The sequence below is a fragment of the Gekko japonicus genome, unplaced genomic scaffold, assembly GCF_001447785.1.
Source record: "Gekko japonicus isolate JY-2015 unplaced genomic scaffold, Gekko_japonicus_V1.1 scaffold1722, whole genome shotgun sequence".
In the NCBI taxonomy this organism is placed as follows: Eukaryota; Metazoa; Chordata; class Lepidosauria; order Squamata; family Gekkonidae; genus Gekko; species Gekko japonicus.
Window position 1 is genome coordinate 332,845 of NW_015160264.1, and position 22,601 is coordinate 355,445.

Sequence of the window (22,601 nt, forward strand, 5' to 3'; positions counted from 1 at the left end):
TCCGGCAAACACCTGGTAACCCCCGTATCCTCTAAGCAATGTATCCTTTTTGTCTTCACAACAACCCTGTGAGGTAGGCTAGGCTGAAAGTACAGAACTGGTCTGAAATCACCCAGGGAGGATCCTAAGCAAAACGGGGTTTGAAACTGGGTCTCCCAGGGCCTCCTCTGAAGCTCTAACTGCTGCACCACACTGGCTATCATAGATGCTGTTGAGAACAGTAGCAAGCCATCAAGCATAGTTAGGCTTCCCAAGTCATCGGGCCCCAGGGGGAACTCCACCCCAACGTGCACGTCACCAGGAAGTGACCACACCGGGCACACTGGGGGCAGGGCCAAGGTCATCCGAGGGAAAACTCTATGTCTTCAACTTTATTATTTATTTAGTATTTACTACTATTTATTTATTTACATCATTTATACTCCACCTTTCTTCACGTTATTCTTGTGTTCTCTTTTTTCCCCTCACACCAACCCTGTGAGGTAGGTTAGACTGAAAGAATGTGATTGGCTCCAAATCACCCAGGGAGCCTCAACAGAGAGGAGGAGGAGAAGAGATTGGATTTATACCCCACACTTCACTTAGAGTCTCAGTGCCAGCTTATAATCTCCTTCCCATCCCCTCCCCACAACAGACACTCTGTGAGGTAGGTAGGGCTGAGAGAGCTCTTTGAGAACTGCTCTTGAGAGAACAGCTCTTAGAGAACTGTGGCTTGCTGAAGGTCATAAGAACATAAGAGAAGCCAATGTTGGATCAGGCCAGTGGCCCATCCAGGCCAAAAATACCAGGTGTCATCAAAAGGTCCACCAGTAGGGCCAGAACACTAGAAGCCCTCCCACTGTTGCCCCCCCCCCCCAAAGCACCAAGAATACAGAGCATCACTTGCCCCAGCTTGAGAGTCCCTATCCATACCTTGTGGCTAACAGCCACCGATGGACCTCTGCTCCATATGTTTATCCAATTCCCTCTTGAAGCCGTCCATGCTTGTAGCCACCGCCACCTCCCGTGGCAGTGAATTCCAAGTGTTAATCACTCTTTGGGTGAAGAAGTACTTCCTTTTATCCGTTCTAACCTGACTGCTCAGCAATTTTATTGAGTGCCCACAAGTTCTTGAATTGTGAGAAAGGAAGAAAAGTACTTCTTTCTCTGCCTGCTCTATCCCATGCATAATCTTGTAAACCTCTATCATGTTACCCCTCATTCGTCATTTCTTCAAGCTAAACAACCCCAGGCACTTTAACCTTTCTTAATAGGGAAAGTATTCCAACACTTTTATCATTCTAGTTGTCCTTTTCTGTACTTTTTCCAATGCTATAAATATCCTTTTTGAGGTGTGGTAACCAGAATTGTACACAGTACTCCAAATGAGGTCGCACCATTGATTTATACAAGGGCATTATGATACTGGCTGATTTGTTCTCAATTCCCTTCCTAATAATTCCTAGCATAGTGTTGGCCTTTGCAGTTGCCTATTGTCTCGACATTTTCAGTGAGTTGTCTACCACAACTCCAAGACCTCTCTCTTGGTCAGTCTCTGACAGTTTGGACCCCATCAACGTGTATTTATATTTAGGATTTTTGGCTCCAATGTGCATTACTTTGCACTTGGCCACATTGAACCCCATTTGCTACGTTGACGACAACCCCCCCCCCATCCTCGGCAGATCCCTTTGGAGTGCCTCACAATCCTCCCTGGTTCTCACCACCCTAAACAATTCAGTGTCATCTGCAAATTTAGCCACTTCACTACTTACTCCCAACTCCAAATCATTAATGAACCAATTAAAAAGCAGCGGACCCAGTACTGAGCCCTGCAGTACCCCACTGCTTACCACCCTCCACTGTGAAAACTGCCCATTTGTACTAACTCTCTGTTTCCTATTAATTAGCCAGTTTTTTGATCCACAAGAGGACTTGTCCTTTTATCCTGTGACTATTGAGCTTACTTAGGAGCCTTTGATGAAGAACGATCAAAAGCTTTCTGGAAGTCAAGGTAAACAACATCTATTGGATCCCCCTTGCCCACATATTTCTTCACCCCCTCAAAGAACACTAACAGGTTAGTGAGACAAGATTTTCCCTTACAGAACCCATGCTCAGTCTTCCTTGATAGTTTTTGTCCATCAATGTGCCTGCCAAGTCTCTCCTTTATAACGGTTTCCACCAACTTACCCGGTATTGAGGTCAGACCTTTTTAAAGATGGGGGTGACATTAGCTACCTTCCAGTCCTCAGGCATGGAGATAGATTTTAATGAGTGGGCTTAGGTGGAAAAAAAGAAAGGTGGGGGAGAATTCCCTTGTGCCTAAGCATGGAGCATCCGCATGCATGCTTGTGAGAGCACTTATGCAGTTTTACTCCTTCACCCCTGTAGCCCTGTCACAGGCTCGGTTTGCAAAGCATACTGGATTGGGATGACTTGGAGTTGAGGACAGCCAAGTAATATTAAGATAGGAGAGGAGGCCACTACCTTGTGTAATCGCCTTAGGTCCCAGTGAGAAAGGTGGATTATAAATAACAAACATAAATAATAATTCCATCCATTCCTCCCCAAACCTAATTGGTCTAAAGCTTGACAGAACATCCTGCATCGTCATTTATGGATCCAGATACCCCAATCCAGTGTAATGTTTTCTTACCTTAAACTCGAGGAAAGCCTCTTCCATAGGAAGCACTCTGTGGTTTCGATGCGCCATGGATCGGCCACATACCACGCAGATGGTGGTTTGGTCATCGAAGCAGATGAGCTTCAGGGGTTCCTGGTGCCTCTCGCACCTTCCTTGCTCCCCCTCCACTCCCTTTCCCATCTGAAGTTTCTTGACAAGTTCCACAAGGTTCGCCAGCTGCCGGTTTGGTTTGAAGTTCTTCTGCTGGAGAACTTCTCCGCACAGAGGGCAGGAAGCACCTGTGTCAGACTTTGCCCAGCACTGAGTGAGGCAGGCTTGGCAGAAATTGTGCCCACACTCAATGGTCACTGGCTCTCTGAAGTAGTCCAGGCAGACGGAACAAGTTGTTTCCTCACAGAACTCCTTGATGAGACTCCCGGCTGCCATGGCTCGTTCTCTGTCCCTGAAATACAAAAAACAGCCTCAATTTTTTTAAAATTTCACACACTGCCTTGGAGCCTGCTTTCCTGATTTTACCTCATGAGTAGAGTTGTGGGGGGTTTTTTGGGGGGGGGAGGAATTATCTTCACTGAGCAGGACTCAATAGCATGCCAAAATGAATGAGGAACTGCCACTCATGAAAAATAAAAATCCTCTGAAAAGAAGGTTTAGCAACTCCTGATATTGTTTATTTGTTTACTTGTTGATTATGTCCTGCCTTTCTCCCCATTGGGGGCCCATAGTGGCTGACATCATTCTCCTCTCTTCCTCTGCAAGGGAAGTCAGGCTGAGAATGGGTGACTGGCCCAAGGTCACCCAGAAAGCTTCCATGGCAGAGGGGGGATTTCAACCAGAGTCTCTCAGACTGTAGTCCAGCACCCTAACCACTACACTGCGCAATTGTTAGAAACTACAGGTCTGCACCATTGGTCACGTTGGCATACTGCCTTTGGGAAGGTGGTGACATTATTTGGGAATTAAAAGCAGAAAGGAATATTGATCTTGTTGAACAGATAGAATTGTTAGAACAAAAAACAAAAGGCCGCTACTTTTGAAAACTCAATTAGGGATGCACCAGTTGAATATTGAGATCAATGTCTTATGTACTCTCCAGTGAAGCCTTGGATGGATGCTCAAGAATTGTAAGAGAGACCAATCAGCAGCAATTTTTAAATTTTAAAAATTTATTCAATAAAAATAGAAGAATAAATCCAATACAACCCAAAATCTAAAATGCAGATTACAAAGATGTTCTAATCTAAGCATCAATTATACAAACTAAAAATTTGAAATTAACTTCTCATTCTGGACAGGAGAACATTCAATTTTCCAAATTTATTGAACACGTGGCTATGTAATCAACAGGTTAGTTTCCATAAATGAATATGCTTTACTAAATTCTCTAATCAACCCTCCTTCTTCAGGATCATATTCTTCCAATTTTGAGCAAATATTAGCCTTACATATGTTACGGCATTAAGAACATATTCATGAACATCTTTAGACAGGAAATCCACATGCTTCAACAACAAAAAAACCTTAGGGTAATAGTAACTCTTTTTCTTTTTCAGTCTACCCTCAAAGGGTAGAATTTTATTTGTTTTTTTTCATAACAGACAAACCGAACATACACACATATAACACAAACGGGGTTATCAAATGCTTATGTTTCCAATAATTGCCTCTTAGATATTCTCTATCTAATATAATATCACATAACATTATTTTCTATGAGCTCACATTTTTGTATCTTAAAACCAACATCTGTACCGGCTATCTCAATGATCTAACCTCTACTTTGCTTTAGGGATTACTTTTTTAGGTTACAATCGTTTGCACTATTATACCAAATATAAAAGTGCCTCCATGTGTTCTAAAATGTGTAGTTTGTGGATCCTCTTATCAACAAAGTCAATTTATCACTTTCCGCTGTTTCCATCAGTTTTTGTATATATTCTTGCTTTTTTTGGTACACTTTGTGCCTTCCAGTATTTGGCATATAACATTCTTGCCGCTGCAGTAAAATAGATAATTAAATATCTGTTGCTTTTTTCAAAGTCTTTAGATAGTATACTCAGAAGCATTACTTCGGGTGTAAATGGAATTGTACATCCCACTATCTTCTGCATTATTGCATGAATCCATCTCCAGTATCTCTTAGTTATATCACAATGCCACCACATATGATAAAAGGATACTGTACTAGATACACTTCCAACATTTGATAGAACACTTATAGAAGAAGAAGAAGAAGAGATTGGATTTATACCCCGCCCTTCACTTGGAGTCTCAGAGCGGCTTACAAACTCCTTTCCCTTCCCCGCCCCACAACAGACACCCTGTGAGGTGGGTGGGGCTGAGAGAACTCTGACACAAACTGCTCTTTTTCAAGGACAGCTGTGCCAGAGCTTGTGACTGACCCAAGGTCACATCAGCAGGTGCATGTGGAGGAGTGGGGAATCCCAGATTAGAGTCCGCACACTTAACCACTACACCAAACTGGCTGTAAAACATCTTATACATCTGTAAAACATCTTATACATTCTATCTTGTTAGAACACATATATACCATCTGTAAAACATCTTATACATATTCTCTTTAAATGCAATAGCTTTCGTTATCTTAATATTTTCTTTCCATTTTTGTTCCCATTGTTCTAATATTATGGTTTACATTCTGTGCCCATAAGATAATATTTGGTTTAACAGTGTCATCATACATCATATCATTAAGTAAAAGGGACATAAGTTCTTTGAATCAACTTAGAGTCCACCGAGGTAAAAAAAAATTCCATGTCTGTTAAGTCTTCATAAAAGCCTAATTTTTTATCTTTATTGTACCTGGATTTCAGTTGCATTTTGGGCCACCATGATAGACCTTCTGGTATATTCATTAAGTTTTTGTTGTCCAGAATATCCTAGTATCTTATTCATTCTTCCCCCTCATATATATTCGATAAAGTAAAAGCCTCAAGCGGTGCAATAAGTCTAGAGTTTTTGCTATAAAATCTTTTAAAGATAGAATCCCAAACTCTCAAAAGTGCTGCTCGTAGACAACGTTGCTTAAAATATTTCTGTGTTCAAGCTTTTTCATACCATAGGAAAGCATGCCACCCTAGTAATAGATCATGTCCTTCAAGTTCCAGTGTTCTCTTGTCCTCTAGCGTAATCCATTCTTTTATCCAAACGAGCGCTGCTGATCTGTAGTATAATAACCAATTTAGAAGGCTTAAGCCTCCTCTTTCTTTAATATCTTGTAAAGCCTTCAGTCTTATTCTTGGTCGTTTTCCCTGCCATATAAACTTGGAAATCATTTGATCCAACTCCTTAAAGAGCTTTTGACTTGTATTTTCTCCTTTAACGTAACAGCCGAAGTGTCGGGATTCTCAAGTATAAATACTAAATAATCTGCAAAAGCCAACAGTTTGTATTCTTCTTTTTTATTGTAAATCTTTTAATCTTAGTTTCTCTTCTAATTTCGTCATTCAGAATCTCTAATGCAAAGATAAACAATAGTGGTGAGAGGGGGCAACCCTGTCTTGTTCCTTTTTGTATTTCATTTTTTTTAATTTCTCCATTGACCATTACTGCTGCATTTTGCTTTGTATATATTGCTTGTATCATTGTTACAAAGTTTTCTCCAGCCTCTGCCTCTCTCAATGCCTCCAAGATAAAAGTCCAGTTGACTCTTTCCTTATACCTTTAGAGATAACTGTAGTGATTGTATTCCAAAATTCTACCGCTGTCCTACATTGTCACCAAATATGTACACAATTGGCACTGGTAGCTACACATACCCAACAATCCCCATTAACCCTTTTGGTAAATTTTTGACAGTTTATGGGGTGATAGGTGCCACTGATATGAAGGAGAAGAGATCAGATTTATACCCCGCCCTTCACTACCTGAAGGTGTCTCAGAGCGGCTTACAAAGTCCTTTCCCTTCCCCTCCCCACAACAGACACCCTGTGAGGTGGGTGGGGCTGAGAGAACTCTGACACAAACTGCTCTTTTTCAAGGACAGCTCTGACAGAACTATGGCTTGCCCAAGGTCATCCAGCAGGTGCTAGTGGAGGAGTGGGGAATCAAACCCAGTTCTCCCAGATTAGAGTCCGTGCACTTAACCACTACACCAAACCAATGCTCCCTCTAAGCTGTGGAGTCTTGTGAGCAAAAATGCTACTTTGTGAGCTGCTGGCATCAAAGTTGTGAACAAGCGATTCCGCTACTGCACGAATTAGCTTGCTCTAGAGCCGTCCTTCCTGAGCTAAGACAAAAATGCGTGAGCCGGGGGCTAAAAAATTGTGAGCTGGCTCACACTCACTCAGCTTAGAGGGAACACTGCACCAAACTGGCAATGAATTTTGATTGGTGATTTTAAGTTGATCTTTTGAGGTTTATAGATGTTCAAGAAAGGGGTAAATTTATGTCTTTTGAGGATCTAACAAGGAAAAATGCAGCAGAAAGAATCCCTTTGTTTTAATACCTCCTACTACAGCATGGCATTCCATCTATATTAAGAACGTCTGATGTGTTGAGACCATTCACTAAAGTTGAGAAGATCCTTATTAGGCAAGGGTAATCAAAAATAATATTAACAAAAGTTTATTCGGTTATTTACAAAGTTATAAAAGTTCCCTTAAACACGGGAATCACGGGAAACAATCTGGAAATATATTATGATCAAAGGCATTTGACTGCAGTCAGACTAACAAAAATCTCAGGTGTTTTTCTACTTGAAAGGGGGCTCATATATTCCCTACGTCATCAGAATTTTCCAAGGTAAAGTGATACCTCAGCTCCTGAATGGTTCAAAACTGTGCCCATACAAAGATTTCCGTACCTTGGAAGCAGTCCAATCTAAATTCCTCAGAAGCATATTTGGTGTTCCTTGTTGCACATCAAACGGAATTCTTAGAATAAAATTGGGGCAGGCATCACTGGCAGACTGCAGTTGGCATCGAGCAATATGTCTCTGGCTCAAGATAAAATTTAACCTGACTAGATTAAACCTTCTTAATTCTTCTGGCTAGCTACTGCTCAGGTTGGGTGGATGTGGTTTTCTCCTGCTGCCCAATATGCCACCTTGGGTTCTTGGGAGCTACAAAATCGCTGAGCTTGCCTTCCAGGGATGGTGGGGTATAATTTAATTAATTAATTAATTAACTAACTAACAAGGAATCTAGGACACAGCTCTTCAAGCTGATAGAGCTTGGGCACATCTTTATCCTGTGGCAGGGAATCATTGCCAAAATTTTGCACCAGCAAACTATCTTTGTGCTGTAGAATTCCTCAAATACCAAAGCTTTGATCTTGCGCTGCTTTAATTGCCTACCCTCAGCACTGCTGGAAGGGAGATATCTACACTAAAGTACTCAGCTCGATACATCACTACTCGGACAACGACATAAGGAACACGCGTTTACTCAGTACTTCACACTACAAAAGACAAAGACAAACGGCCAAGTGGCCTACTATATATACATATCCAAGGGAACTCCCCTGGATCCCATTGGGGGGGTTGAATCTCCCGCCAAGGTTTCTACTGGTTCCCCTATTGGACCTTAGGAGCCTAGCCTCTATTGTTCTTTAGGAATCAAGCTCTGTATGCCTGGCCACCGTCTGGTGGCGGTTCCCAGGACACAACACACACATTCATTACCCGTCCCCGTCTGTGTTCCAGCCAACTGAACGCAGTTGAAAGAGCAGAACATGTGTTCTTAAACTGCCAATTTTTCTTTCCACATATCTCACCCATGTTCCATACAAATTCCCAGGAAAATCTAATAAATTCTACACCTATCTCCTCCTTGCAGACTGATCGAATGAAACCACCTCTAAAGTGGCCAAATTCTGTGCTGAGGCTCTGTCCACAAGAAAGAAGATATTACAAACCTTTTAATAACGTTTTATGTACAATTAACTACAGCTATAAGGACTATAAGGAAGGCCGAGCGCCGAAGAATAGATTCTTTTGAACTATGGTGCTGGAGAAGACTCTTGAGAGTCCCTTGGACTGCAAGAAGATCAAACCAGTCAATCCTAAAAGAAATCAACCCTGACTGTTCCCTGGAAGGCCAGATAATGAAACTGAAGCTCAAATACTTTGGCCACCAAATGAGAAGGGAGCACTCACTGGAGAAGACCCTGATGCTGGGAAAGATTGAAGGTCAAAGAAGACGGGGACGGCAAAGGATGAGATGGTTAGACAGTGTCATAGATGCAATGAACATGAAATTGAGTCAACTTCAGAGGACAGCAGAAGACAGGAGGGCCTGGCGGGACTTGGTCCATGGGGTCGCAAAGAGTCGGACTCGACTGTGCGACTGAACAACAAAATAAGGCTATGAATTTTAATTCTTGTATATTAATTTTATATTTGTATATCAACTGGGCTGGTAAACTGCTGTTGGCTGATCTTTTGAGCATAATGAATGTGGAAACTTAAAAAAGCCCAAAACTTAACGTTGTTTTGGCCATGCTCCTGGAATGTTTACTCTTTGAGACGTCCTGACGGAGCTGTAAAGTGTGCAAAGCAGACTGAGAAGTCCTCATTATACAAGTTCCCGAACAGTGTTTATCACTCATTCATTTGAAAACACGTAGTTCCAAGGAATGTAAGCGATAAAGAGAACACAGCTGATTTCTGTATTCTTTAGAACAAAGAGACCCTGTGTTTCTTTAAGAACCAACATACCGTTAGTAAGCAACAGTTCCTCCAACACAAATCAGTGGCACCTGTAAGGTTGTTGTACTATCATGATATATTTGATAAACCTTATTAGTTTCTTCAACTGCATGCTGATTTTGGCATGTTGTTTTCTGTATTCTCAAGATTAAGAAACCATTTCTCTCTTTAAGAAATAACATATAGTTAGCAAGCAACTGTATCTTTAAAATCTTATGACTGTATTTCTACTTAAGAACCAGTAAGATAGCATGTTTTAAAGAGCTTTGGGAAGACATTAGAGAGAGGTTGTGTTGATCCACATTATTGTCATTCCTGCTTGTCCTGCTAGTGGTGAGTGTTTGTTCTTTTCCTCTTGGGGAAATGAAGGTTAATTATTTCTATATTGATGTAAAACACATGTTTTGTTTTAAAATAGCTACGGCAAGAGATTGGTGACATACACCAACTGAGAGTTTAAAAAGACATACGAAACCGCTGTTTAATCCTAGGAAAACGTATTCTCTTTATCTCTTACATTCCTTGGAACTACAGGTTTTCAAATGAATGAGTGATAAACACTGTTCAGGAACTTGTACAATGAGGACTTCTCAGTCTGCTTTGCACACTTTACAGCTCCGCCAGGACGTCTCAAAGAGTAAACATTCCAGGAGCATGGCCAAAACAACGTCAAGAATAACTACATCAAGATTTTGTATTGCTTTGTATTGTACTCATATTATCATTTACTGGCTTTGCTTATGTCCATGAAATGTACTTCATATATAATGAATGAATGTTATTTAATACAGGGAAATTGTTATAATAATACAAAGATTTGTGTGTTAAAGATATAGAAGAGTAATTTTCTTTGGTGAGCCTATTCTTCCTATTGTATTTACACCAAAGCCTGTCTAGTTTTTGTGAGGTAGATGAGGCTGAGTGTGTGTGACTGGACCAATGCCACCCACCCATGTTCCAAGACACAACTGGGGATTCAAATCTGGTTCTCTTATATCTTAGTCTGACACCACACTGGCTCTGGAATACAGTTCACAAAATATACAGCACTTTTATAAGTGAGGTCCCACTTGTAATGAAAAAACATGGGAGTTTTGCTGAAACGATCATTGCAGCTAAAATGACACTGCCTTAAACGTGGAAGCATCAGTCCATCCCAGCTCTGAGACATTGGATGAATAACATGTTGCACTGATTAAGAATAACAGCAAATACTTACAAACATTTGCAGACACAAAAATTATGGCCGTCCAGCCCAGAAATTTACAGAAATATGAAATGAAATAGAAATGTATTTGTATTTAGCCATAAGCCTTTACAAACCAAGGATTAGAGTGAAAATTTACAGAAATATGGTTACCATTTGTTAAATACTGGAATCCCCATAATCCATTTTATAATGTGTAGCAACTGATGTTGGAATGTATTTAGGCAAGTTGAAAAGTCTCCTGTTGACAATTTGTTCAAAAAGTGGGCTCTGTAACTTATTACCTTCCCTTTTTTAAAAAAAGGTCCCCCCCCTTTTTAGGGGGTGGGGTAACAGTCATTAAAGGTATGAGAAAAGTATAGTATTCTTTTATTTTTTTGCAACCACATGTTTATTTGCAGGTTGAAAATAAAAAATACAAATAAAAAAAAAACAATACCACCAAAACCAAAAGCCCTGGGTAATTAATTTGTGAGAACACGTCTGATTTGCCAGCTAGATATAGGGGACAAAGTAAAAGACTGCCTTCCAAATTTCTATTTTTAACCACTGGACACTGATTCACAAAAAGAACCCCTGAGCCCACTTTGGGGAGGGTGGAATAAAAATCTCAAAAATATAATAAAAGAAACCTGTGGTTTGCTGGATACTTTGGTTTTCTGGGACAATTAAATTTCTTTAAAATCCATTTTCGGTTTCTCTGATAAAACATTACATGAGAAGTCAATGTGCTTGAAATGACCCACTCCAAACCCTCTTACACCCTACAGTATCTACTAGAGGGGTGCCCACTCAGCAAACATGTAACCTGCTGCACTCACAATATCAGGAGGACCCCACATAAAAACCCTAAAGAGCCATGTTTTAGAGTCACATTTTTGCACCATGCCATGGATCTGTGAATTTTGTGGGGCTACATGTGGTCAATGATGCAATAAGTGATGTGGGGGTGAGTTTTGTGTGACCTCACTTTAAAATCATGAGGATCCACGATTTGGATCCATGTTCATGGCTATGGGCATGCTACCTAATTTGATGGTGAGCCTGGGGTGGCCCAACACAGAAATCATGAGGACACCTGAGGATTTCTGCTTTGGAACTATATTTTTGTGCAGTGGTGGTGCCACAAAGCAGTGGATTCATGATTTTTCTGGTCTAATCCCTAGCTATGGACACGATACTTGATTGGATGATAAATTGGAGGTGACCCAATGCAAAAATCCTGAGGATCCAGGAGGATCTGTCCCTTGGAACCAGGTGGCTGTGCCACTAAAAGATGGGTCTGTGATTTCTGTGATGCAATTTGTGGCCAAGAACATGCTATGTGATTGGAGAATGAATCAGGCATGACCACACATTAAAATCCTGATGATCAGTTCTGGAACCTCTTTGCACTATGGCGGACCCATGAAGCAGTGAATCCCTGATTTCTCTGATGTAATCTGTGGCTAGAGACAGGACACAGGATTAATCATGAATCTGGGTTGACCCCTGCTTTGGAACTAAGTTATTGTGCTGTCACAGCACCACAAAGTTGTGTCTGCCGATTTTTGTGATGCTTGCCTACAGACCGCTACACGATCTGCAGTAGAATGAAAGCTTCATTTTGTTTCGATACAAAAATAACATGAATCCATGAGGATCCGTTTAAAATCATCTGGATCCGACTTTTAGCCACCCCCCTTTCATGGGGTTAAGTTACGCTCCACCCTTCTCCTTGTCAAAAGTCCAGCAAAATCGCCGCAGTTTCTCTCCGTCTGAAGAGAAAGGGGATTGACTCGCCTACCGACTACCGTCCCTTGCAGCTCCAAAAGAGCAACGCCGCACTTTTCCCCCTCCACTTTCGCAGGCATTAACTACGCAGGTGTGAACGCCCTTTCTACAGCTCAGACTATCCCCTGCAGGCTCCGACCAACGGAAGCGGGCATTTGTTACTAAAGTTTCAATACACTGACAAATATTTTCCGACCCGCCTGCGCCAGGCAGGCTGCTTCCTTTGCTCCTCTCACTCCAGTCCCACCGCACACACACACCCCCCAAATGAAATAAGTACCTGACTAGGCACTGTTCAGAAACAGGTTTTTAAATCCCCCCGAAATTAGCTCCTTCGCTGTTGTCTGGCCGGGAAGCCAAAAGAAAGGGAAGGGAGTGGCGCCCCCGCACTATAACAGCTGCCCGCTCCGTCAGCCGGGAAAACTCCGGCAGGGAGGGGAACAATTCCTGCGCCCAATCAAAACGGGAAAGGAAGGGAGCAGAAAGCGCCCCCCCCCCCCACCCTCCACAAGGGGGTTACAAAAATTGAAGTAAATGATGCAGGAGAAACGAAACCGAACTGTCTTGTTTTTGACTGGTTCGCGCAGGCGCGTGTCCGCTGCGAATTGACCGCCTCTGCCTGGAGAGCCTGGAGAGCCTCACGCGCTTACTCCTATATCGATTATTTCCAGGGGTGTGTGTGTGTGTTATTTACGAATTTTGTCTATTTTGGTCCAGCCTTAACCTTCATGCTTCTCCAACCTTTTATTCCCATACACTAGCCCTTGCAGGGGTGCCAGCTTGGAAAATTCCAGGAGATTTGGGGGTGGGGCCGGGGAAGGCAGGGTTTCGGGAGGGGAGGAGCCTCAGCTGTCACGTAGTGTTCCCTCTAAGTTGAGTTAGTGTGAGCTAGCTCACAGTTTTTTTAGCCTCCAGCTCACATATTTTTGTCTTAGTTCAGGAAGGAGGGCTCCAGAGCAAGCTAATTTATGCAGTAACCAGATTGCTCGCTCACAACTTTAATGCCAGTAGCTCATAAAGTAGAATTTTTGCTCTGAACAGGACTCCACATCTAAGAGGGAACATGATGGAGTCCACACTCTGAAGCAGCCATTTTCTCCACGGGAACTGGATCGGGATGCACTAAAAGGAAGGACAGGATTGCCCATTGCAAACAATGGGAGAGGTTAAATGGGGCATTGGAAATAATGGGAGCCAGCAATCCCAATTGACTTACATGGGCTCCATTGAAATACCTTATAGGACAAGATGGATTGCAAAGAGAATGTGGAATGCATAGACTCCACGCTCCCAACCAGCTATTCCCTTCTGGGGAACTACTGTTGCCAATCTCAGGAGAGGGGTGGAAATAACTCAGAATTACAACTGATCTTCAGGAGGGAGTGGGAAGGAGATGCAAAGCTGAAATCAGAGGAGCAGATAATGGCAGGTTAAACCCCTTCTCTCTTCGTCCCCCCTCCCAGGCCAGCTGGGGAAGGGAAGAGGAGGCTTTTGAAGATGCCTCCCCCCCTCTTTTGCTTCCCCTTCTGACATCACTAATGGTGATGTCAGGGGGCATGGCATATGCTAATAGCCCAGTAGCTCATTAGCATACCATATGCTAATGAGCTCCTGCATCTCTTTTTCTACCAAAAGACCCCTGTGTATAGGGAAGTCATGATGGAGAATTATGGGAACGCCTCCTTGGGTAAGGAATGGGTTTTGCTACTCAGTTAGAATGCAAACTCTTGAGATTCCCTCACCCGCCATTCTGTTTATCTTATGAGTTCATTTTGACTCACTGAGATCTCTTCAAGAAAATTGGAGAAATCAAGGGAGCGTTTCATGCAAAACTGGCCATGATAAAGGACAAAAACGGTAGGGACCTAACAGAAGCATAAGAGATTAGGAAAAGATGGCAAGAAAAACTATACAAGACCTCGATGTCCTCGACAACCACGACGGTATAATCACTGACCTCAAGCCAGACATCCTGGAATGTGAAGTGAAATGGGCTTTAGAAAGCATTACTAACAACAAAGCTAGTGGAGGTGATGGTATCCCAGCTGAGCTATTCAAAGTCTTAAAAGATGATGCTGTTAAAGTGCTGCACTCAATTTGCCAGCAAATTTTGAAAATGCAACAGTGGCCACAGATTGGAAAAGGTCAGTATACATTACAATCCCAAAGAAGGGCAATGCCAAGGAATGTTCAAACTATCGCACAATTGCACTCATATCACACGCTAGCAAGGTCATGCTTAAGATCCTACAAGCTAGGCTTCAACAGTACGTGGATAGAGAACTGCCAGAAGTACAAGCTGGGTTTCGAAGAGGTAGAGGAACTAGAGATCAAATTGCCAACATTCGCTGGATGATGGAGAAAGCAAGAGAGTACCAGAAAAACATCTACTTCTGCTCCATTGACTATGCTAAAGCCTTTGACTGTGTGGATCACAACAAACTATGGCAGGTCCTTAAAGAGATGGGAGTACCAGACCACCTCACATGTCTCTTGAGAAACCTGTATAAGGGCCAAGAAGCGACAGTTAGAACCGGATATGGAACAACTGATTGGTTCAGCATAGGAAAAGGAGTACGACAAGGATGTATATTGTCACCTTGCTTATTTAATATATATGCAGAGTACATCATGCGAAATGCTGGCCTGGATGAATCACAAGCGGGAATTAAGATTGCTGGGGAAAAGATCAACAACCTCAGATATGCAGACGATACCACTCTAATGGCAGAAAGTGAAGAGGACCTAAAGAGCCTCTTGCTCAGAGTAAAAGAGGAGAGCGCAAAAGTGGGCTTGAAGCTCAACATCAAAAAAACTAAGATCATGGCATCCGGCCCCATCACTCCTTGGCAAATAGAAGGGGAAGTCGTGGAAGTAGTGACAGACTTCACGTTCCTGGGATCCCAGAGCACCGCAGACTGTGACAGCAGCCATGAAATTAAAAGACGTCTGCTCCTTGGGAGGAAAGCGATGGCGAACCTAAACAGCATGATAAAAAGTAGAGACATCACCCTGCCAACAAAAATACGCATGGTCCAAGCAATGGTATTCCCAGTAGTCATGTATGGCTGCGAGAGTTGGACTATAAGGAAGGCCGAGCGCCGAAGAATAGATTCTTTTGAACTATGGTGCTGGAGAAGACTCTTGAGAGTCCCTTGGACTGCAAGAAGAACAAATCAGTCAATCCTAAAAGAAATCAACCCTGACTGTTCCCTGGAAGGCCGGATACTGAAACTGAAGCTCAAATACTTTGGCCACCCAATGAGTAGGGAGCACTCACTGGAGAAGACCCTGATGCTGGGAAAGATTGAAGGTCAAAGAAGAAGGAGAGGGCAAAGGATGAGATGGTTAGACAGTGTCATCGATGCAACGAACATGAAACTGAGAGAGGACGGCGGAAAACAGGAGGGCCTGGCGAGATCTTGTCCATGGAGTTGCGAAGAGTCGGACTCGACTGTGCGACTGAACAACACCACCAACAAAAGTGGTGTCAATCCATAGTGGATTTTTTTTTGCTTTGTTTCTTACATGTAGCTATGGATTTCTATTGCACTGTCTTCCTAATCCATCTTGAGTCACAACAAGACAGACGCACAATAACATAAATAAATCTCGGCAGTTTGGGGCAGCTTAACTGCGGTGGAGGTAAAGCCACGTGTTAAGCGCCTTGGGTGCTGCTGACCCCTTCTCTTTGTGGGTCCACTCCAAAGGAGAAGTAAAGTTTTAGAAAAACTGAATTACCCCCCCCCAAAAAAAACCTTTGTGCCGCTGCTTATCTAAATAAATAAATAAATAAATAAATAAAAGCATGAGCATCCCTTACTTTATTTTGAGCTTAGCGTGCCTAGTTAATTACCCGGCACGGGGGGGGGGATGCCTTGGACAGCCACACGTGGCCAAAAGTCTCCTTTGCATTGGGTTACTTTGCCACCTGGAAAACGAGTTCTTGAACTTGGGTCTCGGGGAGTTCTGGATCAGACAGAGACCACCAGTGCTCACTTCCTCTGTTGCCTTATGAAGCTTATTCTTCTCGCAAGTGGTTCTTAGGAAAGGTGGGGGGGGGACAATATGACTGTGTTGCTTTTCTGCCCTCAGGTCACAGCTGACCTATGGTAGGTTTTTCATGGCAAGAGACGTTGGACCCTGGGATTCCTTAGCGGTCACCTAGCCAAATACCAGCCAGGGCTGATGCTGCTTAGCTTCCGAGAGCTGACGGGATCAGGCTAACCAGTAGAACAATTCCCACCACCCCCAATTCCATAATTCCGCATCTGGATCCTTTTAAAGGTCCAAGACGCGGTGCGGGAAAGATTGAACTGCAGGCGCTGCAGAATTGGCTAGGCCTCCTTCAGACGTGTTTTCTGTAGAGATAACTGATCCCTCTTGTTTGTGAATTTGAACTCGGGTTCAAATCCCCCCTCTGCCATGATGGAAGCTTGCGGGGTGACCTCGAGCCAGTCATCCATTCTCAGCAGAGGAAGAGAGGAGACTGATGTCAGCCATTTTGGGTCCCCATTGGGGAGAAAGGCGGGATATAAATAAGAAATACATATATAAACAATATCAGGAGCCACTAACCCTCCTTTTCAGAGGATTTTTATTTTTAGTGAGTGGCAGTTCCTCATTCATTTTGGCATGCTATTGAGTCCTGTTCAGTGAAGATAATTCCCTCCCCCCAAAATAAAACCCCCTACTCATGAGACAAATTCAAGAAAGCAGTTTCCCAGGCAGTGTTTGACATTTTAAAAAATTAAGGCTGATTTTTTACATTTCAGAGAAAGAGAAGAAGTCATGGCAGCCGGGAGTCTCATCAAGGCATTCTGTGAGGAAACGACTTGTTCCGTCTGCCTGGACTACTTCAAAGACCCGGTTTGTTAGGAGGAAGCTGTCTCTGTTGAAATCTGGACCTATAGCCAAAGGTGCGGGAGCTTCTAAAGTCCTTTTGTTCCTAATTTTTTTGTAATGCCAATGAATCAAAAATAAACAACAATAAGACACTGTGATATGATGGCAGAAACATTTAGTAAATCTCTATATGTCAAAACATTGTATAGCATTGTTATTAATTCTTTATTAATTCACCTCACCCGGGGGAACTGCGATCCCCTGCGATCCCCCCGAATCGACCTCTGGGATTACTCATGGGGAAGAACTGGGACAAAATGAGCCTAACTCTGGGTGCTCACTGAGAGATGAATGGACTTTTCCTTGCTTAGAGAAATGAATGGACTTTTCCTTGCATGAGTAATCCCAGAGGTCGATTCGGGGGGATCGCAGGGGATCGCAGTTCCCCCGGGTGAGGTGCGGGGGGTGGGGCACATGATGAAGCCCCGCCCCCTGCTTCCAGCCGCCCCGCTTCCGGCCCTCATTCAGCCAGGAGAAGAGGGAAGGTAAGTTGCTTCCTCCCCGCCTCTCCCCACCCCTGCCTGCCTGGGGCCAGGGAGGGCCTTGGCGGAGCTTCCTCGCACTCCCGCCAGCCTTGCAGGTTTACCGCTGGGCCCCTGATGGGGCTCAGCAGTGGAACTGCAAGGCCGGCGGTGGCCGGGACCATTGGGGGGCAGGGGGCCTTCGCGGGGCTTCCTCGCACTCCCGCCGGCCTTGCAGGTCCTCCGCCGGGCCCCTCATGGGGCTTGGCAGGGCTTCTCCACGCTCCCGCCGGCCTCGCAGCTCCACCGCTGAGCTCGACGGGGGTTCGGCAAGAGCTGAAACCAGGGCGGCTGCCAGAATTGTTGGGGGGAGGGAGTGAATACAAAGTATAAATGCCTGGATTTTCTTAAGATGTCTAGAAAACTCAAAGGCTCCCACACTGTTGTGTGTGGTTTGGATGGTCCTGGCAAAAGGTATTGTGAGGGCTATATTCTGTTGCTTTTCAAATTAAGAAGCCTAGGGAAAAAAAAGATTTGCAGAAACAAGTCAAATTCTCTGCCACTTAGCTTAGCAGGAGTTTGTGGTGTGTTGACCCCCTTCCCCCTTGACAACCACAACCCAGAAGCAAAGTTTTAAGAGTAATGGCAGCTTTTAATGTTTTTAATTTTTTTTTTATCATTTTAACACAATACAACAGTATAACAACGATAAACAGTAGTTAGTACACGCAACAAGTTAGCCTTTTCCACTGACTGAATGGTACAGAAATAACTGACTGAATAATACCTTTTCTTCCTTGCAAATTTAGATATTACTCTACAGACTTCAAAAATATAACAGCTCTTGGTAATGTTTATTTTTCGGGATGGCTCCTTCTGACAGATAACTGACTACAGGAAACCATATAGCTTGGAGTGTTTTCTGGTAAGTAGCAGTATTCCAGGTTGGCTGTTGATTAGCTATTTTGCCTTGAACAAAATGTTCCCAAAGTTTATTCTGCCAACAGAACAAGGTAGGGGGATTTCTGTCTTTCCATTTTTGTGTCTGTTAGGGACAATAACTCTTGCCCGAGGGACGATAACTTTTACCCCAGAAAGAAATCAGGCAAAGTCAAAGTGGAGATTCTATAAAGATCTTTACTTTATCTGTTGCGCAGCAGGGAAACTCAGCCTGAGCTCAGAGACTCAGACCAAGGCCTTCGTAGTTCTGTGGTTACATACAGCTTTTATACAATCGCCTTATTAACATATGCAAGCTCTAATGCCCTATCACGAACGTAAAAAGTCCGTTTGTTAATTTGCTAACAAACTTACAATCTAACTCGTTACACCTCTTCTCCCTAGTCCTGCCTTTTAATTAAATCCTCCCTTAAGCCATTCCTTTTCCTGTTGTTTTACTTCCATATATGTACATGCTTACTCCCAATTATGGTTACACATTGTAGTGAAAACCAGGTGCTTTCCATTCTCAACCATAATTGGGATGCTATACCTTGTCCCGTCCTCCCATGACAGAGCCAATGTTTATTACATCCTGGTTGTTCTCCTTATCAAAAGTATGTCCCTCTAGATGTCTACCTCTTGATGGATAGCATCCTGCATTCTGCTGTGTAAGCTTATTTTCTACAAATGAACTTTATAGCAGAGTTCATCCTTTTTGTGTGCTACTTTCTAGTTTCTAAAAGCAGGCTCTAATACTCTTATTATAGAATACTGATGATGAATTCCCAAAATTTCCTTATCAATACCTCTCCCTTACATGCCAGTGATATTCTAGCAATTGCCAGCAGATTAGATATTAATATGTTCATTGTGTTTCTTTTACAGGTTTTCGGAAGTACATCCAGCAAAACTGTCTCAGGTAAGAATGGTAAGTTGTGGCCTGTTATGATGAAAATTTGAGCTAAGATTTGTGTCCAAAACTGTTGGGCTGATGGGCACGACCACCAGCAGTGTATGAAATCGCCTGTTAAGCCACATTTCTTCCAACAAAGTTTACTAATTCTTGGGTTTGTTTTGTTTAATCTTGCTGGGGTTAGGTACCGTACCAGCGATTTAAGACTTTAAAAGTGTTCAATTTAATGTAGAAGATTCCTGAAGACAGACTGGGTGAGCGTAAAATTTCTTCCCAGTTCTCCAGTTGGATCCTGTTTTGGCAGTCTGATTGCCAATGAAGTTGAGATTTCAAGGTGTGTTGTTTTAAATTGGTGTTTAGAATTTTATATATTTTTGAAATTAATCCCTTGATGTTGCTGTTTTTGTTTTTAATCAGGAGTTCAAAGGCCGTGACAGCAAGGGCGACGGGCGGTTTCTCAGGTGGCTCCTGAGACGCCCGATCCTTTTTCGTCTTTTAGAGTGCTTCCCGGTCTTGGGGAACCTCACCGGTTCTCCTGGAGGGAGAGCTGGTGGCAGGAGGCTTTTTGTTGGCCCCTCCCCGCTTTGGCATCGCGGGGGGATGTCCAATACAGCCCTGAAGCAGGGACGAAGAGAGGGGTGGAACATGGTCTCCATGTTTTCCATGCAGCCCTGACCATTCATTTTTTTAAACTTCTGTTTTTTGTTTTTTCTTGGAACTATTACATCATAAAAGAAGGATTTGAAAGATCAAGAGATTACCCGGAAGAGCACTGGATTATAATACCCCCAACAAACAACTTCAATATTATAGAAAACGGCCATGAAGCGAGTAGAAAGTGAAAGGATTTTCGTTGCAAAAAAGGAAGGGGTAAGGAAAAGCTATTCTGTCCTGTTTGAGCTAGTGTGTGTCTGAAGTTGAAGGACAATTCAGGCTTTGGTTAAAAGACTTAGAAGTTAAACTGCATGTTGAAACGTGAAATGTTAACATGGAGTTGGGAGAGAGCAGCGGGGAATGGGATCCGGACACTGAAATTGTAACTCTCACAGCAGAACAGTTTAAAAACTTACTGGTAAGGGAAATATCACAAGCCTTCAGAGCTGCCTGTAATAATCTTCTTAAAACCTCACAAAATGTGAGTCAGGAATATAAGCAATAATGAAGAGCAAACCCAAATGACTCAGGTTGCTGGTGAGAAGCGTGACGGCTTTTTGGAAGGGACGAGAGAAATGGCGGATAAACAACTGGAACCCGAGAAAGAAGAGAATCAGGAGATAGCTATAGATTGGACAAAAGATGCAGCAGACCCTTGCATTAGAAAAAGAAGATGTAAAAAAAGTCACCACAGTTGCTTCAGAAGAAAAAAAAGGCAAAGAGACAAAAGAGAAAAAGAGGAAGAAAAGTATGGGTTAAACAGACTAAACCGAATAGAAGACTGAGGACTAATCATTTGAAGTATGGAAGACGAGTTTCAAAGATGGAAATTCATGAATACAGAAATGCAAGGCACCTGGAAGAAGTTGAAAGAAAGAAGAAAGATATGGAAAGAATAGAAGGAGAGAAGAGATTAAATTTATGTTTGCTGATTAAAAAGATTTAAGACTCTGGGATTTATATGGCTTTTGAAAACATACTAAGAGATTATGCTGTAATGAAGGAAGAAGTGATGTTTTGTAATTATATATTTTCTGTTTGTGGGTCTGTTTTGTTCTTTTGTAATAAGGTTTATTTCATTAATGTGCTTTATAGCCATGAGAGACTGAGATGGATGGTGGAGAAATTTATATGGCTTTTGAAAACATACTAAGAGATTGTGCTGTAATGAAGGAAGAAGTGATGTTTTGTAATTATATATTTTCTGTTTGTGGGTCTGTTTTGTCTTTTTGTAATAAGGTTTATTTCGTTAATGTGGTTTATAGCCATGGGAGACTGAGACGGATGGTGGAGGAAAGAGTTCTTTTTGTTAATGTGTAAATGTTGTCTGGAGATTGATAAATATTTGGATGAGACTAACAGTGGAGTAAGTGGTGTTACTTAAGATAGCTTATAATATAAAGAAAACTAGCAGTGAGGTATATGTAGGATTGTTAAACATAAGATATATGGGTTTTGATACCTACTGCCTTTGTTCTCCAATAGACAGATTTACCTTTTGGTTGGGCTAGTTTAAATTGGAAGTAGATAGTTCAAACAGGAAATAGAACAAAAGACGCTCAAGTGATTAAGAAAATAGCTTTACTATGAAGTTTAATTAATAGTATAAATGTCTTTGATATATGAATTGATATAGTGACCTAATATTAATATTGACAACAGTAAAATGAATTAGTTTTTGAATGATAGAAATAGGGGGAAATAATATGAAATGTAATGAAAGTGTAATTATGTCTGTCAATTTATTGATGATTCTTGCGATGTATTCAATGATATGGGTATGTTTATGTGTCTGAAAATTAAGAAATAGATTAGTTTAAAAAAAGGAGTTCAAAGGCCGTGAGTGGTGTTGAAATGGACCCTTTGTGTAGTCGGTCTTGCAGTAGATGCTGGACTTGGAGGGATGCGTTCTCCAATTTTCTCTTCTAAGGCTGCTTTGGTAAGTGGTATTCCTTTGTCTGTGATATCTATGAGACAAGTAAATCCTACTTGTCTGCATAATTGAAAAGCATAACCTTCTTTACTCGGAACAAACCAATCTTGGTTTAGGAAGGATGTTAGGATTGATTTTCCCGGGATTAACAATTTTCTGTGCCTGTCCCAGATTTCTAGGGCGGTGTTAAGGTAAGGATTTGACTTAACTAGTGAGGACCGTTCATTTGGTTGTTGCCAGAGCCGCATTTGAATTCTTCTATGTGTTGCCACGTAGGAGTTGAATCTAAAGTTAGTATCCTGTTCCCTCTAAGCTGTGGAGTCACGTGAGCAAAAATTCTACTTTGTGAGCTACTGGCATTAAAGTTGAGAGCAAACAATTTGGCTACTACATAAATTAGTTTGCTCTGGAGCCATCCTTCCTGAGCTAAGACAAAAATGTGTGAGCTGGAGGCTAAAAAACTGTGAGCTAGCTCACACTAACTCAGCTTAGAGGGAACACTAATTCCTGACTACTGGTG

The 22,601-nt window shown here is 42.4% G+C and overlaps 1 protein-coding gene across 1 annotated transcript in view; it reads right to left on the bottom strand.

Moving 5' to 3' along the window:
- The window catches only part of LOC107113656, a 72,022-nt gene that overhangs the window by 27,341 nt on the left and 22,080 nt on the right, over positions 1–22,601 (bottom strand). The window contains exon 5 of the mRNA XM_015415010.1: positions 2,639–3,068. Coding sequence (XP_015270496.1) covers positions 2,639–3,068 — 430 coding nt within the window. The remainder of the gene's footprint in view (positions 1–2,638; positions 3,069–22,601) is intronic.